Raw genomic sequence first — 17,984 nt, 5'->3', positions numbered from 1 at the left:
TGGAATGGGACTCGGTTTCCCCGTTTAAACTTTTTAAACGGAACCGCGAAGCTACGGTTGGAGCGTTTCTCGGTGGGTTAGGGTTATTTGTAACAATTCTTTTTGAAAATAAATTATTTTCTGATCAATAAACTAGTAGCTTCATTCTCTTTGACTTATTGGTGGTAACAAACTATTTTTCTAGTGAAGTAGAACAGTTCCCAACATTCGATTTATTACCATTATGAGACAAGACCAGCACAACACAAGCCCAAGCATCATAGTATCTCACTCGACAACAGAATTGCCAAGAACATTAAAGCGCATCATTATCATAATTCAAAATCCAAATGCAAGATAAACAAATTACAGATGCCAACTAAATCATAAACAGAAGCACCTCCACATTACGTAAAGCCTAAACCTCCCGCTTCTCATCCAAGATGACAGGCTTCTCCTTTTCCATCTCTTCATGGCTAGTCTTACCATCGCGATCGCCGCCGCCCACAACCTGGCTTGCGTCAAAGTCCTGGATAGCCCTATCGAGCCCGATCTCTCTGTTGATCTCTGCTTGCCTCTCGAAGTCGGCTGCGGCGACACCTTCACTACCGAAGATTATGTCCATTTCCTCTGTTCGCGGTGTTAGTATTCGCCTAGAAACTAGTATACGCCTCGAAACGGGGAAGGTCATGTAGGGATTGAGATTGAAGACTTACCGAGAGAAAGCTGCTTGGTCTCCGGTACGAAGAATAAGATGAATAGAGCACCCAATGTGGTGAAGAGACCAAAGAAAACATATGTCCCCCACCGCATCTGCTCCAACATATCGGGCGTGACTTGTCCAATAATAAAGTTATTCTATAGTACCATTGTATTAGTACCACTAACTAGCAACCGATAGTATTGGGGAAGTAGTAAATACCATCCAGTTAGAACTAGCACCAAGGGCGATTCCCTTTGCGCGCACACTCAATGGCCACACCTCCGCGACCAAAATCCACGCGCAAGGTCCCCACGAGTACCCGAAATGGATGACAAACAGCCAAACCATTGCTACTGCACCCCATCCCGCAGCTTTGTGTGTTTCCCATTGGTTCTCGTTCTTGGCAAAGATGATGGCGATGATGAAGTGGCAGAGCGCCATTCCAATTGCGCCGACGAAGAGGACGGGTTTTCGGCCGAGGGAGTCGATGTACATGACTGCTGGGATCTGTATTGTGGTTGAATTTTAGCAGAGTGTTGTGGAGGACTTTTTTTTAGTGAGATGACTTACGGTGGCTAGGAACATGACAATACCGACTACTCCGGTGGCGAGGAGAGAGGTTGTTGTGCCGGACATACCCAACTGGCTGAAAATGGAGGGAGCATAGTACAATACCGCATTGATACCAGTAAATTGCTACAAAGGTGTCAATATTAGCATTACTACCCTCCTCAAGTCACACCATCCGCATTCTAGGGGTTCCAGAAACATACCTGGAAAAACATAGTAACCGTCGAAACCATTACCCTTCTAAACATACTCTTACTCTGGAACAAGCTCACAAAGCTCAACGCCTCCAGCTTAACATAGCTCCACGTATCCTTCCTCTCCAGATGCGGGAACTTCTCGGCCTCGGTCCTCTTCTCAAACATACTTTGACTCTTGATCTCCAGAAACTCGAGGTTGATCAATGGGTGGTCTCTCGCAAGTCCTCTGAGACTTGCTAGAACATCGAGAGCTTCTTCTTCACGGTTGTGATGGGCGAGCCAACGTGGAGAGAAGGGCATGAATAGGATACCGACTCCGAGAATCACGGCAGGGACGAGTTGGAGGGCAAGTGGGAGGAGCCACGCGACGTCCTTTTGCCCATCGCCGGTGCCGCCAATGTGGTTGGTACCATAGTCAACCCTGGGTTAGATTAGTATTTTGATACTCCGCGAGAATGAATGACATCTAATACCAGAAGGAAACCATGATTCCGAAAGTGATAGCTAGCTGCTGCAGACCAACAAGAGATCCTCTAACTTCCGGAGGTGCAATCTAAACGCAATTCGATTAGCCCTCGTTATATATGGCACCTCCAAGGGCTCCATAATATATCACTTACCTCGGCGTTATACATGGGAACTGTCATACTCAAAGAACCAACACCCATACCAGTAACGAACCGCCCACCAAGAATGTATTGATCATCACCAACAATAGAACAGCATTGAACAATGACTCCAATACAGAAAATAATCACGTTCACGAGAATGGTGTATTTTCGAGATATTCTCTCGGCAAGGACACCAGAATAAATTGTACCGGTCCAGGCTCCGAGTTCGAGAATGGCTATTATAGTTGTTAGGAGGGATTCGAATATAGCAATGGGTGTTTAATAACATACCAGTAAGCCAACCCTTCTTCGTAGAGTCTGTAACTGCGTCTCCCATGTGCTTTCCAAAGGAGTTCATAGCCACTATAGAGTCAAATGTTAATGAGAATCCCAAACAAACGAACTAGAAAACTTTGCACTTACAAACTCCAGAGAATACACCCTGATTGTACCCATAAAGCAATCTAAATTCGTCGAGATCAGTATTTGAGTTTTCAAAGAAATGATCGATTTCCGTGATCATCATACCCTCCAAGACACGCAAACAACGCCATTCCAAAAACCTTTGCATTCTGGACTAAACCTGCAGGTCCCGACGGTCCTGCGAGGGCCTTACGTCTCAGTACCGCCGCGCTATCTGCACCAGCAGCTGAAACCGTTCCTACAGCCATGATAGCTATAAACCTTTGCTGAGAATTCCGCTGAAAAGATGTTTTTCCCTTTCTTTCTTTGGCACGTAGTGTAAGGGAGTCTGGCCACGTCCTGCAAAAACCCCGAGGGATGGGAAAGCTGGGGTAGCTATTTATTTGAGTTTAGTTTTACTGATTACATACAGCTATATTGCTAAGATCCCAAGATATCGGCTAAGTTTAAGAAAGATATGGGGTTGTGGGGGATGCTTAGGCGAGGACCTAGTATTCTACAGCCTGAAGGGACAACGGTACCGGGTAAAAACGACAAAGCCGCTAATTTGTTAACATTTTGGGGGTAGAGAGTCAGTGCGTCTGTAAAAGACCTCATATGGATCCTGTAACTTGTGATTACTATCGGCCATGATGGAGGAATTCGTTGTATCTAACCCAGAGAGAATTTTTATTAAACGCTGGTCCCATCCGCGTGATCTGGGGGAGGGTGGGGAATTAACATGACAGTAATATAGATGCACGTTAGGGTTAAAGATTATCTACATGTGCGTACGTACTAGTATGTATTGTGCATAGACATGGGGGCCATGGTGCGATGAGTGGTAATCAGTTGAAAACCCATCCTGTCAGAAGGCTCAGCCAATGCGATACATATCGGCATCCTGGGGCCCTGCTGAGAAAGCTGGATTGGAGAAAACTTTTTTGTCTTCTCTAACCTCGACAAAGATTATTGTCGTATGTTGTAGAAGTTATCGGTTGTGTGGAGGAATCGCCGGGGGTGCTCCGTGCTGGTACCAACAGTATACGAGTTGGCCGACGGCCGGAAGGTCGGCGTCGTTGGGGTACGACCTCCGACATGTCTGCAAGATACAAGCTTCCCTATGTGTGATCAAAGAGATATAGCGGATTTGGGTAGGCAAGGCGGATAAGGCACCCCCATCCTGAAGTTCCCTTGTGTGATCAAAGAGATATAGCGGATTTGGGTAGGCAAGGCGGATAAGGCACCCCCGTCCTGAAGTTCTCTATATATAGAGAAACAACTCAGGTCATAAGTCCTCACTCGACATTGCAACATCCAGAAGTTGTCGGTGTCGCGGAAATTACTATACATACATGTAGTCATTTGGGGGCAACGACGAAATTGATTGATCGATAAGCAGGGATCTTTTGTAGCCAAAAAGTGGTGCACGGGTTGATATTTAGTCAATTGCCTAGGCCCGGATTTTCGTCGTTGTCCCAGCTGGTATCGACACAGACCTTGAATCAAGTCTTTCGCTCTTTGCACCTTGTGCTGTTCCTTTGGGGTGGCGGTCAAGTCGGAGAAACATAAGTACCATAGTTGTAGCCGTATCAAGGCGTAGGATAACACACTTCAGCCTTATGAACATTCAGTGATTTCGGACTGACGTTTGAAATACAATTCATGTTAGTAACATTAATATAAGAGCTAGAGCGTAATACCATATAACGACTCCAGGCAAATTCAAGAGAAGGGGAAATTTGTTCGATCTCATGATAGGACAAGATAGAAGGGAGGCCGATTGTAATTGATTGAGAAGGCATTAAGCTTCAACGATTCTGTACAGCTGTACTTAAACCGTCACCTGTGTTGAAAATAGAGACTTCAATGATAGATCTTCGATGAAAGGGAACAGAGTTGAACGAGAGTAAAGGAGAGGCGAAAGAGAGAAGGGAAAGGAAAGGCAGGTCTAACAAAGTGGAGTACAATACATGTATGTACATATGTATTTAACCCCAAAAGACCCCTTCGACACGCCTTTGCTGCCAAACGCTAACCTGTTGCAATGTGACCGCATCCCAACTTGTTGGCAAATTCCGCAATTTACCAGGACGTAGCGTTTTTCTAAGCTTTAAGGTTTCTGAATCCCTAGCCTAGTCTCGTGCCCAGCCTGTGGTGTGATTCTCCAGCACGCAGAACGAGGCACGAGACTAGCCTTAGGTACTCCATAAGCCTCTTCAAGAGGTTCGATCCCCACCATGGGCCTACAGGAAACATTCTGGCCGTAGTCTTCCATTCGAAGATTCTTCCTCTCACACTACTCCACCCCCTCTTCGCATGTATCTACGTGCAGTGATGGTGAGTACGCTCTTTGATTCCAGATTCCGTCATAGTTAATGAGCAAGTTGATTTTAAACTAGCGCGGACCGTAGATCATTGCGCACGTGAAGCCCTCTAAGATAATTTCGTCCCTATCTTAAACACTAGGACTCTTAACCAGCCAATGCTCACCAAGTTTCCTAGAACTTTCTTAGTGTAACTTCACGTATGGGTAACCACCAGGATTATTTTAAGGAAGCTTAGGGTTAGAAATTCAGTTAATCCTACCGTCCCCGCTGGGGGTATGTGTAATAGCTTATACGAGAGCAAGGTAACATGGGTGCTATAGAACAAGGGAACAGACGCCGGCGAGCAACACCTAGCTGGCTAGACTTACAGCCCTATGATGCCCGGACCTAAAAAGATAATTAGCAATGACGAGGGGATATGATACAACTAACGAGCCCATGAGGAAAATTCTACATCCAGTAGCGGCAGTTCTCTCCGTTCATTAGCCTACTGTCAGATGACCCATAGCTATTAGAAGAGTATTCAAATACTTAAAATGAACTCTCTGAGTTAATTTGCGGGCCTGCTTCGTGCGAAGAAACCTTGAGGGATTGCTTCCTTGGGGCATTGTATGCCCGTGAGTGGTCAACAGTCGCTAAAAACGACATCACTAGACGTCAAGCTAAGCTACGAACTTTCATATTTCCGAATCTCCAATATCCTATTAGTTAACTCACCGGTGCCGTTCACAGATCACTACGTAATGATGGACACATCGCATAAATGTAAGGCGATAGTGCTTAAGCAGAGTACGATACATCAAAGAGGATTGCATTGGCCCTCCTTCTTTGAGTTTACGGCCACCGTCCACACAAGCAGTTACAACGGAGATCTATTGATTGCTACATACCATCTCTGCTCCACCTCCTTATTAAGGGTACTTCGTTGTTTTTCTGGCCCTAAGCCCGGCAATATGATATCGAAATCCCAAGACCGAGGTCTGTATCAAGAATGTGTGTATGAGTGCGAACGGACGTACATCTATTACAAGATGAACTACGATGCATCATACCGCCAGCGATGGGATATAGCACAGAATTACTATCACGTGCTGGAGGCAATTCTCCGGTTATCTTTTTAGGGCTATACTAATGCGTTGATTGGCCCGGGCAACTACTTAAGATCCTTTACCAGTATCCTAAAACGGATGTTGTTCCTCTAGGATTTGAATAATAATCAGGGAAGTATTAAAAGTCCTGGGGGGCTGAATGATAGAGTTATCAGAGTGGAACGCGGGGAGTACTCAACCATAAACCCTTTTGGTACTGTGAGTTTTTTAAAAGTGGGGACAGCGATTAATTGCCCCACCTAGGCCTGTGGTTGATATTCTAATAAAAACTTCCGGAAATCTCGCCCCGTGATTTGGTTTCAGATGAACTTGAAACTTGCGCACTCAATTTCTACTTTAGCGCGAATTCTATCTTAACTACATGTACTCTATGTACATGGAGTACAACTACGTACAGGCAACCCAGTGAGATATATATCCTAGAATTGTTGGCTGAAGAGGTTCTGGAATTAAATCCTAGCTAGGATCACCCCAGGATCTTGACGAAAACCCGCAAAAAGAACTCCCGGCATCGAACTAGGTACATGAAAATACCAACATATCATCTAGCTACTGCGCTGTAGCGGATTTCAAGCCGGACCGTCGGGTGATCGCTGCACGGTAGATACATCTGCGTATGATTCGTGATCAAAGGTTTAAGGAAGCTTTGACAGTTGATCCATCTCTCGATGAAGGCGCTGAATGGTGTCGTTGGAGATCGTCTTGAATACAGCTGGCAAGACGTCTAATTGTCTCTCCCTCTTGACATTTCTTTTTTTGAATAATTAGATGGTCTGACTATCTGTTTAGTCATATCTCCCTCGCTTGGTTGACTAAAGGAGGAAATGATAGCCTTACCACTAGTACGTTGAGGAGCGCGATTCATGAAACATCACTCGCCACCGTCCGTGCCCAGCTGCAGTTTGCATGTGAGTGTTGAATTGATATTCCTAGAACCTCTATCATATATCATTAACTAAAATAAATCAGCTATCTATGTTCTTCTGCTCCCTGTACTACGGCCTTTCCCCGGTTCCTACCGGCCGGAAACCTGCATAGGAAAAATAAAAATTCAGTAGACGATTCCATGTGTACTCTGAAACGAAATAGTCTACAGCCTTGTGAATGAGCAACGCTCGCCCTCGCTCGTATCAGGTTGGATATAAATCGAGACAATATTTCGGCTCACGTCATAGGTCACGCAGATAGGTTACACAGCCCGGGCATGGCGGAGATTCTCAGGGCTGTGAGTGGATGGATTGTAGAAACTTAAAGCACTAGCTCAACTAGCTCGCCGGGAAACTGATGTCAAGAAAGATCCCCTTGGAATGGTTGGCCTGTTTTTCTAGTCATAGGTGGAGATCTCTGGGAATGGAACCTATCACAATGGTTTCTATTGAGCTACTACCGGGCCTATCCTTGTCGTATGTCTGGTAGAAGCATTTCATCATATAAAATTGTTCTGGAATGACTGTCAATGGTGGGGGTAGAAAAGATTATTGAAACTGCCTTGTGACGGTTATCTATTGAGATGGATGGTGGGCGAAAGAAGAATCCCGGGCTTCGGAATTAAGGCATTTTTTCCATAAAGAGGGGAAAAAAAAAAAAAAAAAAAAAAAAAAAACCTTGAGCTGAGTAGATATGTATCCCTTGGACGTATGAAACTTGCAAATTCGCGACCTGGACCGTGCACGCACTTAGTAAGGCAATTGTCTTTTGCAGGTGATAATAATAATTGAGCCAATCAAAAATCAGCTATAGTTACCACATAAGGCTAGTGATAGCTGAAAGAGGGAAGTCGCGAATTTGCAGGTTTCATCCGTCCAAGGGATACATATATGATATCCAGGAGCTGTTTCGAGTGATCATCCTAATTATTATTTTTATCATATGCATCGCTAGTTCTCTACCAAGATCTAGAAGACTGAGCCGGCTCCTCCAAGCCAAATGTCTATTATAGTCACAATTAGCATCCAATTGCATCTACTATATCCCTAAATAAATCTGTCATATATACGACAGCTCTAATTGACATCGAAGTCGGATACCGGTGTTCCCATCGCGGCCGCGCGATGTCAGTGATGTTCGCTGAAAAGCATGGAAGCAGGGAGTAATGAATTCAGCGCTGATCATCTGGATTGATTGGCCCCACTAATGTTGAGTGTGCATGCGTGCAACGTCTTCATTGGCTAGATTGTGTGATGGTCGGCTGACGTACTGTACCGCGCCCCAAATTTCATTTCTTTGGGGCCAGAAACACTTCCTTGATAACCTTTTTGAGTGGGCGGTAGTTCAGTTGGTCGGATCATATCTACTCTCTACGTAGTGAGTACTGCATGCTTCCTTGATCAGGCATGCGGGAAACGGTGTGGCGGGCACCATAGCGAAACAAAAAAACAACGTCAGCTAGATGCTTGAGAGATAGAGGTTTTGGTGTGTGCCAGTGGAGCTCGCGATATCAAGAGTCACAATAATAACATATAACAGATTGTTCTTTAAATAGGACCCTCGATATCCCCTATCTTCTACCCTGCCCTTTCTCCGTTCGATCATACTCAAACTTCGTTCACCTACCAGCGATATACCGTATAATACTCATTATATCATACGATATTCCCCCAGAAAGCTATACCCTTCATCAATATCTAATATTACACCCCAAAAAAAAACATCCACCTTTTCCCATAACATGTCGAGCAATCGTACTCAGTTCGGCAGCACTTCGCACATGACTCAACCAACTACCCTTAGACCTGCCCTAGTCCGGCGCAGCTCCAGTCAACGTCCCCGTGTTGGTCCCCGAACCCGTAGCTACACCGGTACAGGTACTGGTGCTGGCCACAGCTCTCGCGCACCTGAGCAACGGCACAGTGCTTCTTACGCTCCCCGCCGGGACCTTAATTCTATGATACAGCCTAGCAGCCGGCCCAGCTTCATGAGAGCCCTCACTGCTATGAACACATCTCTCAATAGAGCCAGCCCCAGAACTGTCCAACCATCTGCTCATGATGGAACTCGGAGAATGCAGGTTGTGCAGCCTGGGCATCGCGGCGGTACACACCGCACGGAGCATACACATGTATCGGAGCATACACATGTAACGGTAGCTCATGCATCCGTGGCCCCCGCCAGACGAAGCCAGAGAATCTCGTCAGCGGCAGCACAGGATAGGAGACCTAGCACGGCGACAACGCATAGTAACAGACCAAGCACCGCGGTGGTGAATAGCAGACCGAGCACAGCGATGGTACCCCACGGACATGGACACGGTCCAGTTGAGCAACATCATGGACACGGACACGGGCATGGGCATGGGCCGGAGCACATACATGGAACTAGGGGCTTGGTGAGGGTAGGTGGTAGCAGAGGAGGATATCCCCACCATTAGTTGGTATTTAGCTAGGTGTGCATGTGATGGCTAGTTGATGGATCAGCTTGCATTTTGTCAGTCGTTTGCACGATTTCGTTTGTTTATTTGGCATTACCGGAGTTGGTATTAGTTGGGTCGGGGAATGGGGCGCTGGATATGATGTGTTTTATACCAATAATATTTTGAAGTTACGTGGGTATAGATATGATGAATTGATATCCTCGATAATCATGTACTCAAACCGAGTGATATTCTATGAAAAGATCCTTAAACATACGGAATTAACTTATACTAACGGATAAAACTGTAGTTAAAGTTTTTAAGTACGTTGTTTGCTAATATGTCCTTGACACTTGAAATTTCTCTATAAATCAAACGCTGCATTCCTCTCTTCTCTTTGAGACCTTTTACCGAAAAACAATCTTTAATCCTGATCTAATCGAACATCGGTTGCTAAATATTAATATCTTACAGGTTGCAACCTCGCCTCCATCATTATTCATTCGTAACCCCGACCAGTACTTCCAGCGCCATGACAAATACGAGGTCCCCTAGAATCACTCCAGACCCAAATTCAAATGATCTATCTTCACTCCCAACAACGGCGCGTGAAACTGGGATGCATGCACATCCCTTTCACCAAAACCACCACTAGGCCTTGGCCTTGGAATAGTGGCCTTGAACGCCAATGCTTGATCCCACCAAACCGCAACAACCTCATCTTCCCTTCCTTTCATTTGATACAGTTCTGCGATGACTCCAGCTGAGAGCACTGGCGGATCTGCAGCTTTGATCTTGTGGTATATATGCGCCGAGGTGGCTGGGAACATCACGTCAAGTGTCAACTCAAATGGGCCAGCGTTTTTGGAGCGAATAACCTTTGCGGCGTCGGATAGGTATATTGGTTTACTGTTGTTATTTACTTTCTCTGGCATTGGCGGAGACGGACGAGGGGCTGAATGAACTGAATTCTTCTCCGGGCCGGCCGCGCTCTGACCATCAACGTCCTCGTCTTCTATTCGAGGTTCCTTCCTCGAATTGATATCAACCACGACGGTCTTAACGAATGAATCGGGATCCTCAACCACCATCAGATGGTACACACTGAACTCACACACAGCCCCCATTTCAATATCCAACGGACTAAATGGCATTGCCATATTACCTGCCGTCGCCAGCTGCCCTGGATATGGGCCATGAACACAAGCAACCCTTGCAGTGCTGCAGATCAATGTAGCCAGTTCTTGCGTCTCTGCCTGTATTTCTCCAATGATACACAACTCGTGTGGGGAAGGTTCGATGACGGGTTCAAACGCGCCCATGACGCCGTCCTTGCCATAAGTGTGGAAGAGTATTTTGTATTCCACGCTGGGATTCTGCGCTGTGACATACTTTTCAACTTTCTGGAGAAATTCTTCGATTTGAGCGATAAGTATTGGGTCTCTGATCCCACCAATAAAGATACTCCGATACCCGCACGACCTCGCGCCTTCGAGCTTAAGTGTGTACTTGCCCGCAGGGGCCGGAACAAACAAGCCTCCTTGGACCCTGACACTTTTTCCATCTGGCAGCTCTTTGTAGTCAGATGCGGTCAAATCTAGACACCCTCCAGGTCCCAACAGTATATCCGGACGCGCCTTCTCATATAACGTATGTGCCGCCACACTCAGCGTGGTGCATCGCGCCCCTTCATCCAGCGGTGTAATATCAAAACTATTCTCTCGTACCGTTGCCAGGGCACTCTTACATTTTGGCACCGCGCAGAGGCCCCCACACTCCATGATCTTTCCCATGTGGTAGCCTACACCTAGCTCTATTCTACCCCCGCTCTTGTAAGAGCAAAAGGCCGCATAGGGCGCCGGATCGTACGCACGCCCGATCAGAATGATATCAAAATCGGGATGTGATTCCATGGCCGCCAGGATGGACTCGTGGCCGATTTGAGCGACCACCCGAGGAGTTTCGTTGAGTAGCTCTGGTGTGAGTGCATGTACCGGGCCGCATGGACTGATCTTACCAGCAGCGAGGTGCTGTAGGATGATAGGTTTGGGAACCTCGGTGTAGAGGGTTAAGACCTTAAAGGAGTATCCATGTTTTTCCGAGAGGGCATTGACGATGTTGAGGAATAAATCGACGTGATCGTTGGAGCCGTCACCGCCACAAGAGCTGATGATGACGGGGAGCTTATACTTATGGCAGGCCGCAAGGAGGGGGGTGAGGTCGCGGACGTAGGAAGCTTTGGGAGTAGTGGTTTGTCCAAGCGCTAGCTTTTGAGGGCCAGAATCGGTAGAGCCAGAGTCCATAATTATTGCATCAGGGCGGTGGGTGAGGATACTGGAGTTAAGAAGGGGAGTAGAGAAGCCATATCCTAGCATGCCTATGGGCGTAAGGATCTTGACCTCTTGGGAGGATTCATTGGAGCTATTAGGGTTGTTAGAGAAATGAGCTTAATTTAAGGGTAATGATTTACTAACCAGTTTTCAGACATGTTTGAAATAGGCTGTAGGTATGTGGGTTTTAGGTATTCGGGGGCAGTACAGTGCAACTAATAATGTTAGGAAAAAATGTCTTGGAATCCTCTACCAGTTTATAGCTACAAAAATGAGAAAGAGCCCAAGCGAAATTCGCTTTTACTTCCGTGTATCCGGCTACATCTGTGCACACAAGTAAACACGATACAGACCGAACCCCTGGCAAGAGGAGTAGAGTAGCTGCAATGTCTGTCGAATCAGGTTCCATGCATTGCTAAGAGGCAGTACATATTCGTTCTATTGAAGATATGATCTGCTCCACGCACTCTATGTAAGTCCGCGTAGTCTACTCCGTCGTGTTTAGTTATGCTTAAAAACACCCCCCCAGAGCAGTTGCCGTTGAGTGAGTTAAAACCCTAAAATAGAGGGTGCCAAGCCTTATCATTGACTCCTACTTTCGGCTTCCCAAGCGAATCTCGCTTTATGGGGGGCTAAGCCATTTCTGGCTAGAATATCATTACGCGGCAACCCAAAGTGGTAGGAACCCTAGTTTCCCCGAGGAATTTGTGAACTGGGGTAATGATGGTTCAGAGGGTTTTCGCTGTAGATCTACCAGAGTAGATGAAGGCTTTATAAGACCTGGATGAATTCGTTTCATTCCCTATCGACTCAGTATTATAGTTAACAACAAGACCGAATACCGGCCATTGAAAACTCTAGAACTTGTTAACTCCATCAATTTTCCCATTTTCACAATCATTGACATCAAGCAATGGCGTCACCGAACAATCGAGACAATCTCGAATCTACTCTAGAACTAGTAGAATCCATGGCCGCCCCGCCAATAGACGCTAGCCAGCAAGCTCGGCCGGAAAGCCCGACCCCTCCGAGCACCGCTGACTCCATCCAAGTGCAAAAGGACGGGCTTCCGGACTCCGAGATCTCCACACTCGTCACTAGCGCCTTTGAGCGGCGCCTTGTGTGGAAGATCGATTTGTTTATCCTGCCCATCCTGATTACGGTAAACTTCCTCGCGCACATGGGCCGCTCCGATATTGCAAATGCGAAGATCGCCGGCATGGGCGACGACCTGGCGATTACGCCGAGCCAGTACTCCATGCTGGGGAGCATCTTCCTCGTGGGCTACACGGTCTTTCAGCCTGCGGGTACGTTGTTCCTGCATCTATTAAGTGCGCCGGTGCAGTTTGGTGGCGCTATGCTAGCGTGGGGTTTGGTTACTATGTGGTAAGCATTTGGTCTCCTTTGAGTAGTTTAGTATTTGTAAACACTCTTAATCAAAAAAATATATATCACATTCCCTACCCACAATCAATCCGTTAATTTATAATGAATCGAACTCTCGGCTAATGATGGTAAATATATAGCCACCTTCAGGGAAACACCTACACTGCTGTCCTCGCACTCAGGTTCTTTGTTGGTACCGCAGAGGCTTTCGTCCAGGGTACTATCCTATACTTGTCCTTCTGGTATACATACCGCGAGCTTGCACTCCGTGGTTCCATTTTCCAGGCCACCAGTTCGCTGGCTGGTGCATTCAATGGTCTTATTTCCTATGCTATCACCACCACACTTAACGGCGTCAATGGATGGCCTGCGTGGAAGTGGATCTTCTTCATTGAAGGGGTATGTATCTCCTTCTATTCACTTCTCCCTTTCCTCAAGACATCATACTCATAGTGTGTTTCATAGTTGGTCCCATTGGTCTTCTCCCTTGTAGTCTTCTTCCTCCTTCCCTCAATCCCCGATAAAGCAAGATTCGGTTTCTCCCAGGAAGAACGAGACCTCCTCGTGAAGCGCTCCAGAGCGGCACACAACACCGCCGACACCAAGCTCCGCCCAAATCTCGTCTGGAAGGCGCTCCTCGACCCCAAGGTCATCCTCCTGGGGCTCCTCGCCGGCGGGACCCACTTCGCGATGTCATCGCTCTCGAACTTCATGCCCGACATCATTCTCGGCCTGGGCTTCTCGAATGTGAACGCGCAGCTCATGTCCGTCATCGTCTATGTGTGCGGCGCCGTAACGACGCTGTTTGCCGGTTGGATCTCGGACAAGATCAACCGCCGTGGAATCCCGCTGATGATTTCGCTGTGTGTGATGGTGGTGGGATATGTAATGCAGTTGGTGACGAGCTCGCTGCAAGCCCGGTTTGCGGCGACGTGTTTGTTGGCGATGGGGGGCTTCCCCGCGGCGGTGCTGACGCTGATGTGGATGGTGGTTAATGTGGTGGGGTACACCAAGCGCGGAACGACACTGGCACTCATGAATATTGTAGGTCAGGTGTGTGGGATTGGCGGGAATCAGGCGTATAGTGATCCACCGTTGTACCACAAGGGGCATGGCGCCAGCTTGGGAGCGGTGGGAGGCTCGCTGTTGATTTGCGCGATAATATATGGGTATCTCACCTGGTTGAACAAGGAGAAGAAGAGAAAACAGTGGGGGGAGAAAGCGGCCAAATTGAGAGACGTGAGTTATGATATTATTGGGGATGACCATCCAGACTTTTTTTATACACTTTGAGTGTATGCAGTCAGGGATGTTAGCTAGTTCGATTCTGTAAATGGTTTTCTTCTCCCTTTACTACATTATTTTGGTTTTAGGTAGTTCTTTTGTATTTCTAGCCACCTTTGGTTTCGATAGTTTCTTCTGTTTCTTATAAAAAAATTTATCGTCTTCTCCTTATGTTAGGAGCACTTTGAGAAAATTATCCTTTTTTCGTTGTCCACAGTTCTGCGATTATTGCAAGCTAGTTCGATTCTGTAAATGGTTTTCTAAGTTCTTCCTTTACTACATTCTTTTAGTTAGATTTTTATTTTGTATTCCTGCCCACCTTTGGTTTCGATAGTTCCTTCTGTTTCTTATCAAAGTTTGTCGTCTTCTCTCTAAATTTAAGTTAGGAGCTAGTACTGTTCTTTTGCGTTATCCATAGTTCTGCAATTACAAGCAGGGTTCCGAAATGGTAAATAGTATCATTGATACCTAGCTCCTAGCTGAAACAGGCGAAAGAACCCAGGCTAGTCTATATTCGTAACTGTCAACACTCCTAGTGTCAGTCTTTAACAATCTAGCCCAATCAAATTATAAGCCTCATCAATCAAAGCTTCATGATATAAAAACCTAAAAACGCCTTGGAGCGACAGGGAGAGATCAACTCAACCTCACCAGGGTCAATTGCTTGTTTTACCCAGGACCCTGTAGTTAATTGTCTCAGGATGAATACGAGAAGCTTGATCTAATCAAGAGTTTTCCCCTCCCTCCCCTTTCTTCGGTGCCTTCATTGCCAGTACCCCATACCTCAAAATAAAACCTTCTAGAACAAATATAATCTCCGTCAACCTCTCCAAGGCACCCTGGCCGTGACGTCGGAGGCAGTTCCGCAGACCGTCAGTAATCATAGAATCAGCCCCAATAAGTCTTGGCAACATCTTCAACCTCACCTCGCCAGTCCGGAGGCCGACAGCTAGCTATCACCGCCTTGGCTGTCCCCCCATTGCCGCGTAATCCAGATTTATTCTCCAGCGTTACAAATACTCTGATTTATCTGTCTGTAGAACGTGCTGCTTGAAACTAGTGACCAAGCTAAAACCAGAACAAAATGTCTTCAACCACACCATCAATCATTAGCGACGGCGACACCGGCGGGAAAGAGAAGACCGCCCGGAGAAGCACTACGAGATCAGCAAACACCGGCGGCCAGGTGAAGCGTAAGCGGACTCAAAACGCGTGCACTACATGTCGCCAGCAGAAGGTAGGATATATACCTCTCCGACTCTATATGCCATGCCCATTTATCCGTGTCCAGGAGAGGTCTAATTCGTAATTCAAAGCTACGATGCGACGGGCCGAGTAAATTTCCAGCGCCATGTTCAAGATGCGCAAGTCATAATCTTCAGTGTAAGGTGGATCCAACGTTCAAACGGACACCGGCAAAACAGTATGAACTTCCCATTGTGGTACAAGCAATGCCCAGTGATCTTTTGGGCTTGATATGTGCAACCACATTGTTGCTATTATCTTATCAAATCCCAAAAGATCTCTCGAAATTGCTTACATTTGATATAACTAACCGAGGAAAAAAGACGGTTAGAGCAGGTATCCAAGCAGCTGGAATCCATGCGGGAGAAGCTAGAGCTCAGGCCGGCGCATTGGCAGTCCTCTATTGATGGAGAGAAAACTATAAGCACTCCAAGTGAAACTCAGGCAGATACACTCGCGCCTATATTTCCAGTTTTAGATAGTTCTCTTCTTCCAGCGAGGGTAGCAGATGTTGATATTGCACTTGAGTGGATGATAGAACTTTTTCATGAGTAATTATGCCCCGTTTGTGCATGGTCCATGGGGAACTATAATTAATCTTGGTTTATAGATACCATGCAAACTATCATCCGCACTTACCTATAATCAACCCCACGATCCCAATAGAGACGATATACACCGAGTCTCCTCTCCTCTTCAAAACGATTCTCTTCATCGTAACCCGGCACAATGCCCATTCAATGTCTAGGGATTTCCACAAACAGCTTGTAGATCCGATACGAAAATCCATTGCTGATTTATCAATAAACCCAAATAATTCGGCTCTCGATATGGGTATCCAAGCTCTCCTTCTCCTTGGTTCATGGCCACTCCCATTCGGCAAGCAGAGTGACGATGGAAGCTGGCTATATTGTGGTATTGCCACACATCTTGCTATGCAGAATGGGTTCCACAGGCCCGGCTTTGCCCAAGAGTTCCGGGAGAAATGTTTCTCTCGAGATGATCTAAAAGTTAGAACCGTGAGCTGGATAGCCTGTTTCCTTATCAATTTCTCGTACGTGCCCCTCAAAAGGTTCGCCAAAAATATGTAAACTCTCGACACATACTCACATCCATAGACTCTCTCTCAAGCTTGGCGTACCCTGTACAATCACTCCGGACTTCACGATTCGAAATCCATCCGTCGAGCTGCCTCCAAAGCTGAAGCACCATCTAATGATTGCCACCGCCTGCTCTAATTTCATTCCAGCACTTTCCAATAACCCCTTCAGTGCCACGGGTCTCATTGAGCCCTCCTCCCGCTGGTCCCTTGTGCAGCTTTTTGACAGCGAGCTTGAAGCTCTCCTCACCTCAAACCCTTCATTCCCTGAGAGCGAGATCCTTCTGCTTACAAATCGACTGCACATCCAGACTTTTGTCATGCATGAGGATATCCAATCTACCGTAGGGTCTTTGGAGACCTCAGGCGTAATGATCAAAGCTTTCCGCACTGCTGTAAAGCTTATCACAGTCATTTCCAGTGAGCGTAAGAAGGGAGTCTTACAATATTACCCAACCTATATCAATCGCTCGCTGGTGTTCGCGTCCTTGTGGCTGCTGAAATTAATAGCATTCTCACATACTCGCGAGCCGTCACCACTACTGGATACGCAGGCGATCGAGACCGCGGAGAACCACATAAGGGAAGCGTTCACGCTACTAGAGGGATTCTCGGTGGTGGATGAAGATGAATCAATGAGAGCTGCAAAATTTGTAGAGATAATTGGGGGGGGTGGAAAGAGTGCTAACGGGTGGTGGGGGAAGTCGGTGAGGATGAGGAGCCGCATGGGGTCCGGCCTGTATTATGACGCCATCTGGGAAAAGAAGGAGATTGAGAGAGCGGAGTTGAAGTCAGTTGGTACGGCAGAGGGTGAACATGGAAATGGTAGTGGTAGTCGTGATGGTGATGGTGAGAATGGTGAGAATACTAGTGCTAGCACTGGCCGATCACCTTTCTGCAACTTCAACATCAGTACTGACAATGAGGCTGCAGAGGTACAAAACAACAGAGATATTCCGACGGTGGAGGTACATCCACCTGAAGGAGCAACGTGGAATTGGGCAGACTTGGATGCGGTGCCAATTGATCAAAGCTTTTGGGGTATGCTTGGTGATCGTGATGGATTTGTGTCGTGGGATAACCCATGGGATATCTTTGGTTTAAATCCTCCACCGATAGAAAGCTGAGAGGGAATATGAAGAGAAAAGGTCTTTGGGATGTACATACATAGAATAAATACCACCAGCTTAGCAAATTTGTGGTTGTATAATACAGCAGGCGTACGTACAGCTGTGTTCTTTGTGGTGGGTGCATGCGATTCTCTCGGTGGGACAGCCGAAGAAGAACCAACATAACCTTAGCGGTCTGTGTATCCAACGCCTAAGCTGGCTGACAGTGCGGATATAAAACCCCGTGTGCGCTGGATCAATATAATCACAGTCTATCACTC

At 46.7% G+C, this 17,984-nt stretch overlaps 5 protein-coding genes across 5 annotated transcripts; 3 read left to right on the top strand and 2 right to left on the bottom strand.

The window, feature by feature from the left end:
- Window positions 1–397: 397 nt before the first annotated feature.
- H6S33_006016 (uncharacterized protein) lies at window positions 398–2,731 on the bottom strand (the record flags this gene model as incomplete). Its single annotated transcript, XM_044837426.1, has 10 exons — window positions 398–609; window positions 696–837; window positions 902–1,189; window positions 1,253–1,378; window positions 1,456–1,870; window positions 1,923–2,002; window positions 2,070–2,296; window positions 2,352–2,423; window positions 2,484–2,524; window positions 2,589–2,731. 10 exons carry the CDS (start codon window positions 2,729–2,731, stop codon window positions 398–400), a joined length of 1,746 nt encoding a protein of 581 aa, XP_044699325.1.
- Window positions 2,732–8,569: 5,838 nt separating this feature from the next.
- H6S33_006015 (uncharacterized protein) lies at window positions 8,570–9,268 on the top strand (the record flags this gene model as incomplete). The annotated part of the gene is made up of 1 exon (XM_044837424.1): window positions 8,570–9,268. The coding sequence occupies one exon, from the start codon at window positions 8,570–8,572 to the stop codon at window positions 9,266–9,268; it is 699 nt and encodes a 232-aa protein (XP_044699324.1).
- Window positions 9,269–9,807: 539 nt separating this feature from the next.
- On the bottom strand, window positions 9,808–11,738 carry H6S33_006014 (uncharacterized protein; the record flags this gene model as incomplete). The annotated part of the gene is made up of 2 exons (XM_044837423.1): window positions 9,808–11,671; window positions 11,725–11,738. 2 exons carry the CDS (start codon window positions 11,736–11,738, stop codon window positions 9,808–9,810), a joined length of 1,878 nt encoding a protein of 625 aa, XP_044699323.1.
- A 755-nt stretch (window positions 11,739–12,493) lies between these two features.
- H6S33_006013 (uncharacterized protein) lies at window positions 12,494–14,259 on the top strand (the record flags this gene model as incomplete). The annotated part of the gene is made up of 3 exons (XM_044837422.1): window positions 12,494–12,966; window positions 13,107–13,365; window positions 13,432–14,259. The coding sequence occupies 3 exons, from the start codon at window positions 12,494–12,496 to the stop codon at window positions 14,257–14,259; spliced, it is 1,560 nt and encodes a 519-aa protein (XP_044699322.1).
- A 1,075-nt stretch (window positions 14,260–15,334) lies between these two features.
- H6S33_006012 (uncharacterized protein) lies at window positions 15,335–17,721 on the top strand (the record flags this gene model as incomplete). Its single annotated transcript, XM_044837421.1, has 4 exons — window positions 15,335–15,443; window positions 15,827–16,046; window positions 16,106–16,549; window positions 16,614–17,721. The coding sequence occupies 4 exons, from the start codon at window positions 15,335–15,337 to the stop codon at window positions 17,719–17,721; spliced, it is 1,881 nt and encodes a 626-aa protein (XP_044699321.1).
- Window positions 17,722–17,984: the final 263 nt, after the last annotated feature.

This window comes from Morchella sextelata, assembly GCF_020137385.1.
Source record: "Morchella sextelata strain SCLS chromosome Unknown scls_2, whole genome shotgun sequence".
NCBI classification, from domain to species: Eukaryota; Fungi; Ascomycota; class Pezizomycetes; order Pezizales; family Morchellaceae; genus Morchella; species Morchella sextelata.
Note: the sequence above shows the minus strand (reverse complement) of the source record. Positions and strands in the feature narration are given on the sequence as shown.